Consider the following 20062-nt stretch of genomic DNA (forward strand, 5'->3'; position numbering starts at 1 on the left):
TCAAACTAGTTGGATCAAACTCTGTAAATGTGTAAAAGCATCTAAACTGCAGAGTTTGCTGGGATTTCCAATGGGAGCCATTATATCTTCTAATCCACAGAATTATTCAGTCGTTAAACATCCTCATCACATGTTGGTTTACCCTGTTGGCGAGCGGCAGAAAGCTGAGGAACGGAGCGATGGATGCCACCACGTCAATGGCCGCTTCGATGATGCTCGGTGATGTCTCTGCCAGTTCCACACACAGTAAGCGTTCGTCCAGAGCCTGTGGATCTGGAGGACGCTGAAGCAAACACACATCCTGGAGTTAAACAGGGACTGTGACCCAGCTGCTGCCAGTGGACCAATAAGAACTGAATATGGAACTCACAGTGTTACTGAGCTTTGTCAGGGACTTGTACATGTTCTCCTGTGGACAAACACAAGTCACAGATGGTTAAAGATGTCTTCAAAAGATTTCAGAAACACAAACAGACTTCATTCCCTCTGCCGAGTTAAACTGTATCTTACTGGATATCAGAGTATCTGCACTAGTTTATGACTGTGGTGGAACCTACAGCTTTGATCTGGTTTATTAGAGGTTTTTCATGTAAGAGGATCCAAACCAAAACTACAGACTGATTAAAAAACACAATGAGTCTGGATTGGTCTAGCTTTAATAATGGGGTACATCCTCACCCCTTTAGGGGTATCTGTATGCAGTAGTGGATTTACCTACAGGCCACACCCCCGTTTGAAAAAAAAACCAAAAACAAAAACAGGGGCACTCCTTTTGCTCCTACCAGGATTTGAACCCCTGGTGTCTCACATCAAGTAAGTAGTGTTACCTACTGAGATCTGCAGCTGCTTGAGGGCGGAGTCAAGGGATGGTTAACGTGGTCAAAAAACTTAAATGACAATAGTCTACACCAAACTTATATTTTTGGGTCGATAGCTACTTATATTTTCAGGAAAATGTATTTTGAAATGAGAAAAAATTTGTGAAAACAAATGTGAGTAGTTTTGTGAGTGTGAATGTTTGTAAAGTGACCTAGTTTAGTGCCGTCATTCTGGTTCATTTTCTAAACTCTATAAGTAAACTACATGTATTCCAAATACATTGATATTTGACAATTATATTATTTATGCCATATTCTAAACATAGTGTTTAAATTAATAAATGCATATATCTATACAAAATACATCTGAATATAATGCTAATGTTATTTATATGTTGTAAATATTGTAAATATGATATTGATTATTAAAATAAAACTGTTTAATTACTTTATTAAAGTGAACTCTGCTTTGGTTCCTAAAGTGGTCACATTATTGAGGTTTGTAATGGAATTTTAACTTCTTTGTCTAACTCCCTTCTTTGTCTCATGTCCGTACCCAAACACCCCCTACTGCATGTTAACTTTCTCATAAGGTAACAAAAGGTGGATGTTAAAACCCGGGGCTCATCACTCAATCAAAGGGCCCTTTGAGCAGACTGGAGGTGTCCCTGGACAGATGGGATCCACCCTATAAAGGTGGATCTGGTGAGAAGTTCTTTGTCTTTTCTTCACAATCACCACACGTCTGCAGAACTGACCTTTCTTTGCAAAGAAATAAAAACTTTGTCAGCTGGCAGAAGTCTCATTTCATTCTTTACCAGCAGCAGAGAAAAATTTCCACAACAGGTTCAATCGTATTAATTTTATAAGTATACGAGAATAAAAAAAAATGTGTCTGCAGTAAAATCTGCAACTGAGACACATTTTGTGAAAGAGCTGAATATTAGTGGCACATTTGGAAAATGCCTGCAAATACACACACACACCCACAGTGAAATTATGAATAGAAGCGTGATTGTAAATGTAGTCAGTGTTGGTCAGTGTCCGTACCTCGCTGTATATAGGACTCATGTTCTGCAGGACGAAGTGGACAGACAGTGGGGCACCTTTCACAGAGATCGGATTTGCGATGTGTTCTCGGACAAAATCCAAACATTTCAACCAGCTGTAAAAATGCACAAAAGCCTAGAGAGGAGGAAAGAAAAAAAAATTAGGTTGATTTGAACAAAACAATAAGTAAATCTCATTTGAGTTCATACGATGGATTCTTATTTTCAGTGTATGAATCTTAACGCATCTGCACAAAATGTTGATAAAGGAGATTTTTTTAGCTGTGCGTAGATGACCAAAACCCTGAGCTGGTTCGAACTGAAGCTCCGTTTACACTGCAGGTAAATGTGGCTCAAATCTGATTTATTTATCCATATGTGACCTGGATCTGATCTGTTACACACAGTTTGAACAGCACTAATCTGACCCCGACCACTTTCATATGTGGTCCTAAATCTGACCCAGACCACTTTCATATGTAGTCCTAAATCTGACCCAGACCACTTTCATATGTGGTCCTAAATCTGACCCTGACCACTTTCATATGTGGTCCTAAATCTGATACAGATCTGATATTTTCCAATGTGACTTCAGTCTGAACATCCTGGTCACATTTTTCCAACCTTTACATCATTGAAATGCAACAAACGTCCCAGTTGTTCATCCCAGGAGAAGGAGCGGAGGAAAACCATATTTCTTTCTGTAAACACAGTGTATGTCTGCGTGGTCTCGTATTCTGTCAGGACCTCTTTTGTGCATGTGGGTCACTTCAGGGTCACATTCAGTTCAGACTCAAAACTGCTAGAAATCGCATTTAATGAGGAATATGAACCAACACACAAAAAAAATCAGATTTGACCAAAAAAAATCTAAATTCTGAATTAAGACCTGCTGTATGAACGGAGCCTAAGTGTCTCTATGGTACATTCTTTTTTGTCTTTTTTCGTCCTACTGTGGGCCTCCCATTAACACTCCTGGTCCCAGCGGTCTGGACCTGGTACTTGTTGGTATTTTTCACTACTTTCCAGAATGGATGCTTTTATATTCCTCTGGAAGTGATATGATTCCAGGAATTATATATGTCATTTATTTATTATGCATCAGTTGTGCCATGTCGTTTAATCCACCATTACTTTCTAAAGACACACTCTTAGTTGTATTAATTAAAAAGTAAATATTAATGACTGATTTTGATCAGGTGATTGCCAATATGCTCTAAATACACACACATACATAAGGCTTTAGCTCATACCTTTTCAGTCCAATGTATAACTTTCCTTACATTACATTTGTTTGAGCTGTATATACTGAAAATGAAAAAAAAAAGGAACATAAAGTAGGAGTTACAGGAATGTGAGTGAGTGAGTGAGAGTGTGTGTGTGTGTGTGTGTGTGCGTGCGTGTGTTCTTACCCTCCTCTGCAGCGTCAGTACAATAATGTTGTAGAGCAGCGACTGAAGGGTCTGTTTGGGAAAATAGGGCCAGACCAGCTTTGCGATGTCCAGGTGACTATAGTTTCCTTCTGGTAAACCCGTCAGCATGATCGTAGGTGAAGAACAATGTTTCATCTTCTACAGGAAACAAGGTAGAAACTCACAAAGTTTACTTCATGAACAGAGAAAACAATTCTGTTCAAGCATGATGTCACTGATTTACATATCCAGTGGGGCAAAAAGTATTTAGTCAGTCACTGATTTTGCAAGTTGTCCTACTTAGAAAGATGAAAGAGGTCTGTAATTTTCATCAGAGGTACACTTTAATTATGAAAGACAAAATGAGAAAAAAAATCCAGGAAATCACAATGTACGATTTTTAAATAATTCATTTGTAAATTATGGTGGAAAATAAGTATTTGGTCAATAACAAAAGTTCAACTCAATACTTTGTAACATAACCTTTGTTGGCAATGACAGAGGTCAAAGGTTTCCTGTCAGTCTTCAGCAGGTTTGCACACACTGGAGCTGGTATTTGGTCCATTCCTCCTGCAGATCTCCTCTAGAGCAGTGATGTTTTGGGGCTGTCGCTGGGCAACACGGACTTTTAACTCCCTCCACAAATTTTCTATGGGGTTGAGTTCTGGAGACTGGCTAGGCCACTCCAGGACCTTGAAATGCTTTTTATGGAGCCACTCCTTCGTTGCCCGAGCGGTGTGTTTGGGATCATTGTCATGCTGGAAGACCCAGCCACGTTCCATCTTCAATGCTCTCACTGATGGACGGAGGTTTTGGCTTATAATCTCACCATACATGGCCCCAGTCATTCTTTCCTTAACATGGATCAGTGGTTCTGTCCCCTTTGCAGAAAAACAGCCCCAAAGCATGAGGTTTCCAACCCCATGCTTCACAGTAGGTATGGTGTTCTTGGGATGCAACTCAGCATTCTTCTTCCTCCAAACACGAGTTGAGTTTTTACCAAAAAGTTCTATTTTGGTTTCATCTGAACACATGATCTTCTCCCAATCCTCTTCTGGATCATCCATATGCTCTCTGGCAACTTCAGACGGGCCTGGACATGTACTGGCTTAAGCAGGGGGACACGTCTGGTGCTGCAGGAGCAGGAGTCCCTCTGGGCGTAGTGTGCTACCGACGGTAGTCTTTGTTACTTTGGTCCCAGCTCTCTACAGGTCATTCATCAGGTCCCTCCATGTAGTTCTAGGATTTTTGCTCACCGTTCTCATGATCATTTTAACCCCATGGGATGAGATCTTGCGTGGGGCCCCAGATCAAGGGAGATTATCAATGGTCTTGTATGTCTTCCATTTTCTTACAATTGCTCCCACAGTTGATTTATTCACACCAACCTGCTTGCCCATTGTAGATTCACTCTTCCCAGCCTGGTGCAGGTCTACAATTTTCTTCCTGGTGTCCTTCGACAGCTCTTTGGTCTTGGCTATGGTTGAGTTTGGAGTCTGACTGTTTGAGGCTGTGGACAGGTGTCTTTTATACAGAGAACCAGTTCAAACAGGTGCCATTAATACAGGGAACCAGTGGAGGACAGAAGAGCTTCTTAAAGAAGAAGTTACAGGTCCGTGAGAGCCAGAAATCTCGCCTGTTTGTGGGTGACCAAAATACTTATTTTCCACCATAACTTACAAATAAATTCTTTAAAAATCCTACTGTGTGATTTCCTGGATTATTTTTCTCATTTTGTCTCTCCTAGTTGAAGTGTACCTCTGATGAAAATTACAGACCTCTCGTCTTTCTAAGTAGAACTTGCAAAATCAGTGGCTAACAAAATACTGTTCTGCCCCACTGTATATGCACATATATGACTTCCTATCTATTGCCAATAGTAATTATATCAATCTCTTGATTTTATCTGTTTTTTTATTGCATATTGTTGCTGATTTTGTGGTTGTTTTTGTTTTGTCCACTTTGAGATCTAGTGTCAAATGTAAAAGTGCGTTACAAATAAAATTTATTATCATTATTATCTTCAAACAGTTTGAAATGTGTCCCATTATAAACCAATGGGGATTCAGAAAATTAAAAAAATTCATAAAAAAATTCAAAAATCAACATTTGCCAATTCTTTGACCAAATTTGGTAGACATTGCCCAAAGGAACCTCTGCTGTGAATTTAATTTGATTCTGGCTAATGGTTTTGGAGAAGATTCTTGAAAAATTGTCTACGTATAGACAGACGGATGACGGACAGACAACAGCTGGTACCAACAGTCCATTGGACCCTTTGGACCGTTGGACTAAAAACTGAGAAGATAACATAACTTACATAAATGTCCTCTGATTTCTTGACTGTCCGGAAATCTGAAAGATGAAAAGTGACAACCATTGGACTCAATTAAATTTGAAAAAGAAGTTGAGAAAATGTGTGGAACAGGACGAGCTTTTACTTGGGATGATGAACCATGGAGACATTGTCGGGAACAGGAAGGATCTTGTCGTCATGGGGATCCAAAACGGACAAATGCTTCCCTGTGGAATCCCAAAGTTGGCTCCTGGGATGACGACCCCCGGAACAGCATTGGCGCTGTCTGGGATGGCTTTGGCCGTGAGTCTGGGAGCTGGATAGGAAAAACAAACTGTGTCTGTTCAATTGATACTAAGGCAGGTATCTATGACATGACTAGGTGTGTTAGAAAATATTGGTTCAGCAATATATCGCGATCGTTTCGAAATACTGTATCAATATTAAAAAGCACTGAATCGATATTTTTAGGTATTTATTCAAATGCAGATATTGTGGAGGTTCATTTTTGTTTTTCTTTTTTGTTTACATTTTATTTATTATTATTTAACACTGTTTTATTAAATAATGTTAGTTCCTTTGTTAGGATTGCACAAAAATAATGTTCTGATGTCAGGTCTGAACTAACAGAAAATGAACATTTGAACAGGATCTTAAACTGTAATGTCTGTAAAACATAATTTACGTTTGAACACAGGAACATCTTGTGATATAGCATTAGATCCTGTTGTGGTCAAATAAAAATGCGTTTAGTATTTGTGCAGATTTCTGGTGTAATTCATTTCTTCCAGGAAATAATCATTAAAAAAAAAAGAAGAAACAAACAAAAATTTTCCTTTTTAACAGTATCATGATATATTGGGATATATCATATCGTGATCCTAGTATTGTGATTTGTATCATATCACCAGATTCTTGCCGATACACAGCCCTAGACCTGAAAGCACAACACTTTGGTTTGATATTTCTTCCTTTAGTATACATGAGAAATAAACGTGTCCATTTCCTTTTGTCTTAGAGACAAGGACTAGAACTGATGAGTCTACTTAGATGTTTACAGCCCAGCCCAAAGAGTCCTCACAGGAACACAGGGGCTACCCTAACCCAGGGGTCTGCATCCTATGGCTCTTTAGATTGTAAAGGTTGTAGATCCCTGCCCTAACCCCACCCCTCCATCTGCAGTCTGTTCATCCCATGATCAGATATTTGACCGTTTTTAAATAGATCCATGAGATCAGTGACGCACGTGGCTTCACATAATTTATGTTACTCTACTCCACAAGTGTCAAACATGTGGCCCGGACGCCAAAACCGGCCCGCCAAACAGTCCAATCTGGCCCATGGGATGAATTTGTGAAATGCACAAATTACACTGAACATATTGACAATCAAGGATGTAAAAGTCAAATTAGGTCAATTCAATCTAAAATAGATCAGACCAGTAAAATATTATCACAACCTATAAATAATGAAAACTGCAAATTTTCCCGTTTTAGTTTTAAAAAAGTAAAATTACACCAAAATGTTTACATTTACAGACTAGCCTTTCACAAAAAATGTGAATAACTTGAACAAATATGAACAACCTGAAGTGTCAAATGAGAAGTATGTGGAATTGTACCAATATTCTGCCTGTTCCTAAATGTTGTGTGTATTTGTAGATCCACTGTGATCTATAAGTTGTGATGCATATGTATAAATGATAAACTAAGGTGTAATATTGTTAAAATTGCCCTTATTTTTTAAAAGAATTTTCAGGTTCATATTTATTCATGTTACGTTCAAGTACAGTTCGTAGATGTAAATATTTTCATGATGAAATGTTAGTTTTTTTCACTTAAAAAAATAGAGAAAACTTTGGAGTTGACATTATTTATAACTTCTTATCCTATTATTTATATTATCTTACTGGTCTGGCCCATTTTAGATCATATTAGGCTGTATGTGGCCCCTCAACTAAAATGAGTTTGACATCCCTGCCCTGCTCATTTCTCTACAATGTACTTTCAAAATAGGGCTTCAAATGAAAATACATGATGTAATTTGTGTGAAATGAAGACATTCTTTTGCAGTGACATACGAAGTGCAGGAACTATGCCGTGCGGTTGCATCAGACGGTGGATTTCATAGGGAGGTGTCTGATTCAGGAAGCTGTGCCAAACTCCCAGCCGATCAGCGTCACGGCTCGACTCGAACTCTACAAACACCTGAACCAAACACACACACACACGTATGACACCAGCAGCTCATTTTAAAAGCAGATGTGCATAAACCACTGTGCGTTTACCTTGTTAAGGAGGGGAAGGAAGTTTTTGACAGAGTCGATTTTCCACAGCTTTTCCCTGAGCTCCTTGATCTGACTGGGTGAAATGTTTTTGATGTAGATGATGCTTTCATCATCATCAGAACATTGCTGTGTGGTGAACAGGAAGTGAATACCCAAAACAAAATGTCAAAAGAACAGAAATACAACAGCATGACATTATTACAAAATGATGAACTTGGTAATTTTTCAAATTAAAATAAAGGAAAAAAACACTTTGTCTACGTTCAGATGCAGGTAAATGTGGCCCAAATCCAATTTATTCACCCATATGTGACCTGTATCTGATCTGTTAAAGACAGTTTGAACAGCACTAATATCGACCCTGACCACGTTCTTATGTGGTCCTAAATCCGACCCAGACCACTTTCATATGTGGTCCTAAATCTGACCCAGACCACTTTCATATGTGGTCCTAAATCTGACCCAGACCACTTTCATATGTGGTCCTAAATCTGATACAGATCTGATAGTTTCCAATGTAACCTCAGTCTGAGCGTCCAGGTCGCATTTATCCAACCTTTACGTCATTGAAATGCGACAAACGTCCCAGTTGTTCGTCCCAGGAGGAGGAGCGGAGGAAAACCATATTTCCTTCTGTAAACACAGTGTGTGTCTGCATGGTCACGTATTCCATCAGGACCTCTTTAGTGCATGTGGGTCACTTCAGGGTCACATTCAGTTCAGACTCAAAACTGATAGAAGTCGCATTTAATGTGTAAAAAATCAGATTTTACCAAAAAATCTGAATCATGCATTAAGACCTGCTGTCTGAACGTAGTCTAAGATCATATTTCTAACAAACCTACATTCACAAACAGTGGGATTTTTATTTTTTCTGCATAAATGAGCTGTGATCATAAAACTACTGAAACCACCCAAAAAAACCTTTTCTTATTTGCCTTTTATAAGTGATAAAACCTTCCATACTCACATGATTATCATCTGACTGAAACACCTGACTCATAACTACTCAAAAATTTAATGATGGATTACCTACATAAATTAATTCAATGTTTTTTTCAATCCCTGTTTGTAAAAATGGGTTGTCTTCATCTATTTCTAAGACTTCTGATCATATTTTAGCTAATATTTGTCCCATAAAATAAAAAGGAAACTCAAATCTTCAAGACCTCACTGTAATAGACTAAGGGTCGCCTGTAGTGTTTCCTTCTCTAGCTTTTATATGGGACATACTGTAGGCAGGGAATGAAAAACCAGTCAAGTTTTACAACACAAACAAATTCAAATTATACACAAGACATTTTATAGACCTAGAATGAGGGAATATGAGAATGAAGATCGATTACTTACAAACTTTATCCGCTTCATTAGTGATTTATAAAATCCAATCTGAGACAAATACAAAGGAGCCACCGTTAATTGGAAGACTATATTTCACAGTTCACCATACTTCAAACTATGCTATATACAAACAACAAGCAACAAGAAATGGAAACAGTCAATTTTGTTCTAACTTTTTTCATGAAAATATAACACATTTAGCACTGCACCAGACTGACAAATAATTAAATCCAATAATGCACGAGCCCAGAGTTCATCAACACTAGGGCTGTGTATTGGCAAGAATCTGGCAATACGATACAAATCACAATACGATACGATATATCACAATATATCATGATACTGTTAAAAAGGCAATTTTTTGTTTGTTTCTTTTTTAAAAATGATTATTTCCTGGAAGAATTTAATTACACCAGAAATATGCACAAATACTAAACACATTTTTATTTGATCACAACAGGATCTAATGCTATATCACAAAATGTACCTGTGTTCAGACTTAAATGTTTTACAGACATTACAGTTCAAGATCCTGTTCAAATGTGCTTTTAAGATGCTTCAATTAACCATTATTTAATAAAAGTGTTAAATAATAAGAAGATATAAACAATAAAGAAAAACAAAAAACAAAAATGAACCTCCGCCATATCTGCATTTGAATAAATACTTAGAAATATCGATACAGTACTTTTTAATATCGATACAGTATTGTGAAATGAAATATCGCGATATATTGCAGAGTCGATATTTTCTAACACCCCTAATCAACACTTCACTGACGTATGGTATATGAATGAACAATGACACTACGTTTGCATACACACCTGCTCTGGGGCACACTGAAGGAGGCGTGGCTGCCATTCCACGCCAAATGGCCCCTCCCACCACCACCGAACATTCAAACGCATTCATACACCAGTGTGAGTGACACTACAGACTGACTAGGACAGAGCGGGATTCAAACTGTCAACCCTTCGTTGATTGTATGACCTGCTCTACCTGCTCAGGGTCTATACAGACTGCCCCCCGGTGGTTTGGAGAATATTACCTTTAGAACCACACATGTGGACGTCAGGCATGAAAGGGTTAAATACCTAATGTCACACAAATGAGCAAAGATAGTAACAGCAATCTGTAAAATCTCTTGTCATCCCAGAACTTGTATTGATTATTGGTTGATCTATCAGACTATTGTGTCTTACTACTTTTTTTATTATTATTTAGTAACGTTGGAACAGGGGTGTGAGAAAATACTGGTTCTGCAATATATCGCAATATTTCATTTCACATTACTATATCGATATTGAAAAGTACTCTATCGATATTTTTAAGTATTTATTCAAATACAGATATTGTGGAGGTTCATTTTTGTTTACTGTTTTTCTTTTATGTTTATATTTTATTTATTATTTAACACTTTTCTATTAAAGCTATACCGTATGATGTGGCATTTTTACACTTTTCTTTTGTCATCTTAAAATGCTCCTAATAAGTGTGTGTCAAACTAAAATGTAAAAGAAATCCACCTGGTATTGAAACTCAAAAATGTTTAATTCTCATATATTTCTGATAAAAGTCTGACCAATCATTTTATTCGGTCCGAATGAAATAATTGGCCGAACCTGGCTGAGCCTCCTGTCAATCATCTATTATGGCCATCCAGCATCCGATCCATTACCGCTGTCCCCGCATCCGACATGTGTACCTCTGAATCTGACGCTTCACTCGCGCTGCTTCTCCTGTCACTGACCACAGTCTACTGTTTAAGGATATGAATGGATAGGACTGAAATGCACATGTGGAAGGGAAAAAACAGACTTATGAACAGAAACAACAACTAAGGGGAACAAACAGGAGTCTGATGAAAGTAGGATGGAGATAAAAGTCCAGAAGTCTGATGTACTGGACTAAACAGGTCTGCATAAAGGTCAGCTTTTATGACCGTGGGACTCATACAGGTGCAATTACATGGTTTCACACAATGTAGGATTATGTAGGATGAGAAATGTATGGACTATGAAACCTCAAATTTCCATGGAAAATTCGCGGAGGCCACGTGTTCACAGTGCGCACACCCGTCGCCTGGGCACCTCATCTCCGTGGTGCAGTGAAGACACTGACCCAGTACTGCACAGACCAGACCCTTAAAATCAGGGTCTCCTGATGGAATAGGAGCCGCGGGCCCGCGGCAGATGGATGATGTATCTGATTACTGAGGGAGGGGTCCGCGAACACACCGAAGCGGACCAGACCTCCGCCTCTGCTTCCTCCGAGTGCATCAGGTGAGAGGAGCCTCAGAGCTCAGGCAGAGGGAAGTGGGCGGGGCTTTGGAGGGAGGCGGGTTGTTCATGTTCAAACTTTTACTAAGTGCTGTGAGAAATGCCACATCAGTAGGTATAGTTTTAAATAATGTTAGTTCCTTTATTAGGATTTCACAAAAATAATGTTAGGACGTTAAACATGTACTAATAGAATATGAACATTTGAACAGGATCTTAAACTGCTTCAACTTAAGCTTAAGTCTGTCAAACATAATTTAAGTTTTAACGTTTAGTTTTAGCATTAGATCCTATTCTGATCAAATAAAAATGTGTTTAGTATTTGAGTGTATTTCTGGTGTAATTCAATTCTTCCAGGAAATAATCATTTAAAAAAAAAGAAACAAATAAAAATTACGTTTTTAAGAGTATCATGATATATTGTGATATATCGTATCATGATTCTAGTATTGTGATTTGTATCGTATCGCCAGATTCTTGCCAATACACAGCCCTATGTTGGAATGAAGGAAACTTTAGAGGACTGAATATTTGATGGATTCTTACCGGAGTCATAGAGATTCTGTTTTCTATGACGTGTGTTGTAATTAAATTCCCTTTCAATTTGCGTCTATTCTTGGTGAAGGCTTTCATAACCTTGTGCACACATTGGATAGTCGGCATCATAACCAACGCCTAGAAGAAAAAGAGACAAAACAGGTCCACATGAATCTGGTGACAAATCATGTTCAAGTCATTATCACCTGTGAAAACTCCAAACACAGGATTATACATATTCAAACCATTACAGCTGAGTACGGATGTAACGATTACCGGTATAACGATAAACCGCGGTAAAATTGCCAATGGTTAGTATTACCGTTTAAATTCTAGTTATCATGATAACCGTGTTTGATTACCTCACTTTTCCAGACAAAACCCCTATGTAAAGATATGCTTTTATGTCAAATATTGGAGAATAGTTTTAATTTATTACAATTTTAATTGCATATACCTAATATTTGGAACCAATATTCACTTTTAAAGTCTTTGAAAAGGTTCATTAAGCATCTTTGTGTTATTTATGCAATAAATCATATACATTTTTCAAATCGGATTTTACATTTTTTTTGTGTTTTCTGGCTTTTTATGTTGATATAGTAGGTTAAAGAGAAAAAAAAATAACAGACAGATGATATAGATGAAGTTGTGCTGAAAAAAAAAGATACCAAACATGGGTATAGTAAACATTTCTTTATATAGTATATAAAGGCAAATTCAAAAGTACTGAAAAACAGACAACATAGGCTCAGACCCCTAAGGGTTAATACTTGAATGTTTCTGCCAAGAGCAAGTACATTGTGCCAGTTATTTTATTTGTTTTATTGTTTGTTGTTTTTAATTTTTTTTCAAAATACAATTTGGTTAAATTATTTCAGGTTGTGTATTAGTACTTTTTGAACATTTTGCGCACAATTTCAACAATACTGCGATAATAATGATAACCGTGATAATTTTGGTCACAATAACCATGATATAAATTTTCATATGGTTACATCCCTACAGCTGAGCAACAAAAATCACATGACTCGCGCACTGGAATGAGCCGTAACATATTAAACTAGCAGCAGATTCATAGTTAAGTGATTAACCAAACAAACTGTAAACAATGCGTACCAGTTGGCACTGAGGAAAAACATAGATGGTGTCCTGATGATGCTGAAATCCAAAAGGTTTGAACAGTTTGGCGATGTCATCCTCTGTGTAGCAGCCATCGAAGTACAGTGGAAGGCCAGTTATTAGCAGCTGCCTCCGCTCCGTATTGGAGAAAAACTAGAAGAACCGAGGGTGAAAAAAAGAGACAGTCAGCACCAAGTCCATTTAAAGTAGGGGTGTCAAACATGTGGTCTGCGGGCCAAAACCGGCCCACCAATGAGTCCAATCCAAGGTTACAATAGTTTTAGATTTTTCATTATAGTTTAGTTTTATTTAGTTTTGAAGTTTTTTTTCTCTAATTCAGTTAGTTTTAATTTGTTTTTAGAGCAGGTTTGCTAGTTTTTATTAGTTTTTGTTTTTATCTAAATGCTTAATTTTCAGCTTTTTCATATCTTTCATCTTGCTCGCCGTTGTATATATGTTTCCAGGTAGAGTGGGGATGAGAAGACAACTCTAAACCACAAGAGGTGACGGACCATGAAGTGTCGTATGGTGCTGCTAGCTAAAATTGCTCAAAAATAAATCTATTTCACATCAATCAGACATCGCCAAAGACGAAAATGAAGGGAATTTTACCCATAACTTTTATGTTTTAGTTAGTTTTGTAAATACACAATACAGTTTCAGTTAGTTATGTTTTTTTCTTTTAATTATAGTTTTTATTTATTTCAGTTAACGAAAATGTTTTTTCAATTTCAATTTAAAGGTTCAGACAAGAACATGCATTTACCAAAGGGGATAAAACAAATGTGAGACTGAACTTATTATGGATTCATTTCACCCCTTTGAAAAAGTCATTTTATTTGTTGTTTGCATGTAAATATCTTACAACGTCGGTGGGTGAAGGAACTGTTTCATTAGCTCACTAACAAACAAGCAGTTGCCACAACTTTTGGCTCTGAACTGGTTCCCATCCCTGCTCTAGATTGGTTATGACATTCAGTGAAGGAGATGTACGTTCCCATCCTGTATAGAAGCGCTGCAGTGACACTGGGAGAAAATGGATGATGGATGGATGTGAACCCTTACAAATAACGCCTCCCATGCATGGCTGGATACAGCCTACTGTTGAAGGATGTGTGTCCTTCCTGTCTCTACCTGTCCTTCCTGTCCCTACCTGTCCCACTGTCCTAGACTTCCTCAGAAACAGTTCACTGTTTGATTCCTAGTTGGATCCATCTTCTGATTCCATATATTGATCGTCCAACTCTCTTAACCTCCAGATGTTGAACTCAGCTCCATTTGACATCACCTTCAACTACCAATATTTCCTCCAAATCCCATCAAAGCACTGATGCACTTGGATCCACTTCTATATCATTCATGCATATAATACTGAAATAGTGCCTTGAATACATAGTTTCTGGGGGGCAGCAGGTAGTCAATGATAAACTGAGGGGAGCTCACTTTCACTTTCTCACAGCTTTATCTACAGACCTATATGATCCACCACGTCCTCCACACAGGTCTGTTGTGTTACTCGTAGAATTACAACCCCCCCCCCACCCATTCCACGCATTTTTTTCGGGCATGGGGGGGCACCAGAAGGTTCATGGTACTGTTAGTGGGGTTGGTTCAAAAAAGGATGAGAAACCCTGTCAAAGGGGAACTGGACTTTACAAGTGACTTACGTTTGGGCTGAAGATGCTTTTGATTTTAAGGCACACTGTGGGGAAAAAAAAAAAACAAAGAAAATGTTAAGAAGAAAAGTAGAAAAGGTTATGAATGCACATGCATCAAAGAAAGACTTTTCTTACCAAATCTCGCTTGTCGCAGGTCCTTGTGCAACATTTCCCCGACAGTCAGAGGAGAATTGGCAGCTGCAGGAGCTGTGGACGCTGAGGGCTCTGCCATGGCCTCAGGGGTGGAGGCGACATCGCCTGCTGAAGCTTTTGTTTCTGTCTTTTCAACTGTGGAGGCGACCTCGGCTGTTGAAGGATTTGTTTCAGTATTTTCAACTGTGGAGGCAACCTCAACTGTTGAAGCATTTGTTTCCATCTTTTCAACTGTGGAGGCGACCTCGGCTGTTGAAGCATTTGTTTCCATCTTTTCAACTGTGGAGGCGACCTCGGCTGTTGAAGCATTTGTTTTCCATCTTCTCAGCTGTGGGGGCAACATCGGCTGTTGAAGCTTTTGTTTCTGTCTTTTCAACTATGGAGGTGACCTTGCTGTTGAAGCTTTGCTTCTGTCTTTTCAACTGTGGAGGCAACCTTGGCGGTTGAAGCTTTTGTTTCTGTCTTTTCAACTGTGGAGGCGGCCTTGGCTGTTGAAGCTTTTGTTCCTGTCTTTTCAACTATGGAGGTGACCTTGGCTGTTGAAGCTGTTGTTTCTGTCTTTTCAACTGTGGAGGCGACCTCGGCTGTTGAAGCTTTTGTTTCGGTCTTTTCAACTGTGGAGGCGGCCTTGGTGGCTGAAGCTTTTGTTTCGGTCTTTTCAACTGTGGAGGCGACCTTGGCAGTTGAAGCTTTTGTTTCTGTCTTTTCAACTGTGGAGGCGACCTTGGCGGTTGAAGCTTTTGTTTCCGTCTTTTCAACTGTGGAGGCGACCATGGCGGTTGAAGCTTTTGTTTCCGTCTTCTCAACTGTGGAGGCGACCATGGCGGTTGAAGCTTTTGTTTCCGTCTTCTCAACTGTGGAGGCGGCCTTGGCTGCTGAAGCTTTTGTTTCTGTCTTTTCAACTGTGGAGGTGACCTTGGCTGTTGAAGCTTTTGTTTCTGTCTTTTCAACTGTGGAGGTGACCTTGGCTGTTGAAGCTTTTGTTTCTGTCTTTTCAACTGTGGAGGTGACCTTGGCTGTTGAAGCTTTTGTTTCTGTCTTTTCAACTGGGGGGGTGACTTCAACTGTTGATGCATCCATATCCAGCATCTTGGTTTTGGAAGCAACCTCAGATATTGGTACATTTGTTTCTGTTTTCTCTGAAAGAGTAGAATCTAAAAAGAAAAACATACATATCATTATCCATTTAAATACATTATTAATACATTTTAAATGTAAATCAAGTCCAAAGGGTTAAAGTATAACAAAGACATTAGGAGCAAATACAACCCCTGGCGATAATAGTAATGACAAATACTGGTAAATGGACACAAGCTAGTAAGCCATGATTTAAAAATGCCGCATTTCCACTACGCTGTACCGGTTTGACTCAACTCGATTTGATTTGGCCTTTTTCTGGGGTGTAAACACTGCTGACCACTGATTGGTCAGACAGTTGTCTATATGACCCGTCGTTGTGCAAAAACAGATGCGGAAGTTGACAGTAAATATTCAGGTTTTGCACATACGTCACATGATCACATGGTTTTCTGTTTACGACACCATACTGGTAGGCAAGCTTTCCTTGGATCATACAATTGCTCATTGTTGGTGATATATATCTTTCTCCTGTGTAGATCTACAATAACGTAAAGCTTTAAGCAGTGTGATCATGGTAACCATGTGTTGCGGTTGGTTGCAATAAATGAGTTTCATGTGACGTATGCATACATCAAGTCTTGGAGGGGGAAGTCACGCCGAGTTCGTAACGTGTTAAACGATGGACCTGCTAAACTCCTGTGTGCCGTTTATTACTTAGCTTTCACCAAGTATAATGTAACCCAGGTCAAAATAGCTTAAGGTAATAAATATTATTAATAAATAGTATAAATATGCTGAGCCAAATTTCATTATTTTAAATTTCATATTTGTTATAAAACTAGTGATAAAAACAGATAAATAAGATTAAAAGCAATATTTCATCTTTGTTAGTGAATTACTCTTTCAATTAGTTGATTAAAATAAGCATCCTGTTGCTTTAAGAGACTGCGTCTCTGTTCGGCCAATCAGAACGGCTCTAGTAGTTCCTGTTGCAGGATACGCGAACAGAGACAGGTGTGTAAGATGGAGGATGACGGTACAGAGCTGAACCCGTGAGCCGGGCCGACAGAAATATTAAGGTTTCACCCTTTTATTTTGTGTTTAAAAGTGTTTTCTTTCTTTCCCGTTTCGTCTATTGTGATAGACTGTGGTTATGTTGAACAGTATTTTTTTTAGTTTAATTAAGAACTGCTGAAGTGCATGGTGAACTGCCGGAGCATATGCACACGCACATGGACACAGACTGATCGTGATGGCGAGCCACCGTTTTAGGACTAATCTGGAATAACTGGACCTGTTCATCGTGTGGATTCTTTTTCTTTTTGTGGGGCAGCAGACATTATTCAGCAGAATCGAGGTTGGACTGATTAAAGCCCTCAATATTCTGGATTCAAGTGGATTTCTACAACGCGGTAAGAGTGGTTTCACTTAAACTGCGGCTCTCTTTCTTTCCTTTTGTTCTTCGGATCATGTGGACTCCGAACAGACTCCGCATGGACTGCCTAGCGCGGTTGCTAGCTTTCGCGGATTTTTTTGCATTGATTTGCTGAGAGACAGATTAATTAGAACTTTCAAACTGATATTTCTGAAATTCATCCACCAAGTTGGTTCATAACTTGTTTCTTGAACTTGTTGAACTGTGGATGTTTTGCTTATGTTGATTCTGAATGTATTATTTTTTTTCTGTTTATACTATTGCCTGATAAATTGGTAATAAGCTGGGTATTGAAATGCTAAACTAAGTCACTGGTTTAAGTTTAAATACTGATAGGAAGATAATACATCATTTCATGATACTAAAATAGGCCTGTTTTGAGTTAAAATTTGATAAATAGATTAAAATAATAACTTACTGTTTTCAACAATTGAAATAAGAACTGAATAAGTATTAAATATAGATAGGGATAAAAATAAGATTTAAAATGAGCTCAAATTAGCTTTTTGAAACCAAATAGGTTTAGATTAACCAAAAGAATAAGGAATTGTGTTTCTTTTCTTTTCCATAAGAAAAAGGGGTTTCCATGTAATGTCATTTATTACATGACATATAAAAGGTGGGGTGTTTTTGTGTAATGCATGTGTAAATTGTCTTCTGCTATGAAGTAATGGTTTTGTAAATTTTTAATTATTTCATATATAACAACTGGCATTAAAAACTAAGCTGGTCTGTGGTGTTTTAATCTCTATTTACCATTCCTTACTGCTCTTTGCCGAACCTAGTATTGGTCCAACATACTTAACATGTAGTAAGTGCTACAATAAGTTAGGCAAAAAGACTGCTCAGTTCCATTGGTGGCAGCGGTGGTTCTGTTCTGCCGACCGCTGTTTATAGTTATTACCGCGGCTAGTGTAGCTCTTCAGTATAGTTAGCCCACGTGCCTGTTGCGCTTAGCGGTGTGGAAAAAAAAGAATTGTCATCATGTGGTACGGTGATGAAGACCCCTTTAAACCTACCAGGAGGGCTTCCCTGGCCTATCACCCTATACAGAGAGAGAGTGATTGTGGATCTACCTACTCCCTTTGCCGGCGATGGCAGCCAAAGTTTCCTCAGCTGGAAGTGGCAGTCGGAGCTACGGCAGGTGACACTGGTGAGTTGAGCAGGGAGCTGGTGAGAATACCCCCCCACCTGTCTGTGCAAGTCTGCTTTTCTGCTATGGGACAGCCTTCCCGATGCGGTCAAGTCAAATTATGCGGCCGTGAAAGAGAAGATGGGGTCAGCTTTTGGACAGAGACAGCTAATGGACTGGCTCGCTGACGAGTTCCGGGGGAGAGCCTGGAGGTGTACGTGGCTGATGTGAGCCGGCTGATAGCTGGTACTTGTGTTTTTGCCTCCGAGTTACGCACGCATCAGTTTTTAGTAAACATTGAAACTCATCTATGGTCCCTTTATCACAACGAGTCCAAAGAAAAACACGATATAAAGCAACAGTTTTGACTTTCTGGAACCAGATAGTGTGCCTACCAATATGGCGGTGTAAACAACAGTCACATGACCAGTGACATCAGCTGCAAGTCCTGAATAGCAATAGGTTAATCCACATGATGACAGCCTATAAAACTACACCATGGCCGGTCCAGGGGGTTCAGTTATTGGTGGCCGACGTAAAAATTCAGCATGAGCTTGACAAGACAACACGCAACGAGCAAGTTTATCAGCAACTCTCTGAGCAGACGACACGGATGTAACGCACTGCATCACTATGACGACCAGGTACTGTAAAGTCAGTAGTATCCTGTAATGGAAACGGTCTCCAGGAATAGAATCTGGTAAACTAAAAATGAAAACCACACTTAAGACAAACTGTAGATGGTGTTAATGGAGGGGTAATTGGGGAATATCTTGGGCAAACACACTGATCTAAAACATACTTTATCCATCTATCCATTCAGTGTCATACCTTCCTGCAGGTTTGTCTCCATAGTAGCTTCAGAGAGGACGTCTGCAGCCCGCTGTTGAATTTGTGATGCCTCTGTTTGGTCCTTACGTTGTAGAACAATGTTCTCTGGAGCTGCAGTGGCAGTTTGAGGCTGCTGAGTACTACCCTTTGCAGGTAATTCAGTATGTGCTGTTGTACTAGGTGTAGGTGGAGACTCTTGGCTCTCAGTAGACTTTCCTGTGGAATTTCTGGTACAGCCTCTGGAATAGCTGCGTTTGCCTCCGTCACCCCCGTGCTACTTTCGACCTTCGTGGACTCAACTCTCATCTCTCCAACCTCCATGGGTTCAGGATGTTTTGTCTCAACGATGGTTTTGTCGGGCTCTGCTCTGGCCTCCAGTTTAGGAACTGTCTTCTTCCCTGTTCCAGGAGCCTTAGCTGTGTGTTTTGGTGTTTTAGACCCTTCACACTTTGAGGCCTTTATCTCAGAACCTGCATCCCTTGAACCCTTGCTAGCTGTTTCCTTCACCTTCTGTTTGGCTCCTGCTCCTGCTGCAGCTGACTTACCTTCTGGGGTCTTGGCAGGTCTGTTTCCACCTTCATTTAATGGTGGTTTAACCGCAGCCTTTTTAATGTCCGTCTTCACAGACGCTT

General features: G+C 39.2%; 1 protein-coding gene across 1 annotated transcript in view; it reads right to left on the reverse strand.

The window, feature by feature from the left end:
* The window catches only part of LOC115438212 (uncharacterized), a 59756-nt gene that overhangs the window by 16147 nt on the left and 23547 nt on the right, over positions 1-20062 (reverse strand). The window contains exons 11-26 of the mRNA XM_030161654.1: positions 19431-20062; positions 15964-16106; positions 15342-15387; positions 14935-15244; positions 14809-14843; positions 13139-13294; positions 12029-12157; positions 9213-9251; positions 7863-7988; positions 7656-7782; positions 5721-5891; positions 5600-5634; positions 3280-3438; positions 1869-2003; positions 371-409; positions 143-283 (exon numbers count right to left, since the gene is read on the reverse strand). The exon at positions 19431-20062 is cut by the window's right edge and continues 179 nt beyond it. Coding sequence (XP_030017514.1) covers positions 143-283; positions 371-409; positions 1869-2003; positions 3280-3438; positions 5600-5634; positions 5721-5891; positions 7656-7782; positions 7863-7988; positions 9213-9251; positions 12029-12157; positions 13139-13294; positions 14809-14843; positions 14935-15244; positions 15342-15387; positions 15964-16106; positions 19431-20062 — 2423 coding nt within the window. The remainder of the gene's footprint in view (positions 1-142; positions 284-370; positions 410-1868; positions 2004-3279; positions 3439-5599; positions 5635-5720; positions 5892-7655; positions 7783-7862; positions 7989-9212; positions 9252-12028; positions 12158-13138; positions 13295-14808; positions 14844-14934; positions 15245-15341; positions 15388-15963; positions 16107-19430) is intronic.

Source organism: Sphaeramia orbicularis, chromosome 18 (assembly GCF_902148855.1).
Source record: "Sphaeramia orbicularis chromosome 18, fSphaOr1.1, whole genome shotgun sequence".
NCBI lineage: Eukaryota > Metazoa > Chordata > Actinopteri > Kurtiformes > Apogonidae > Sphaeramia > Sphaeramia orbicularis.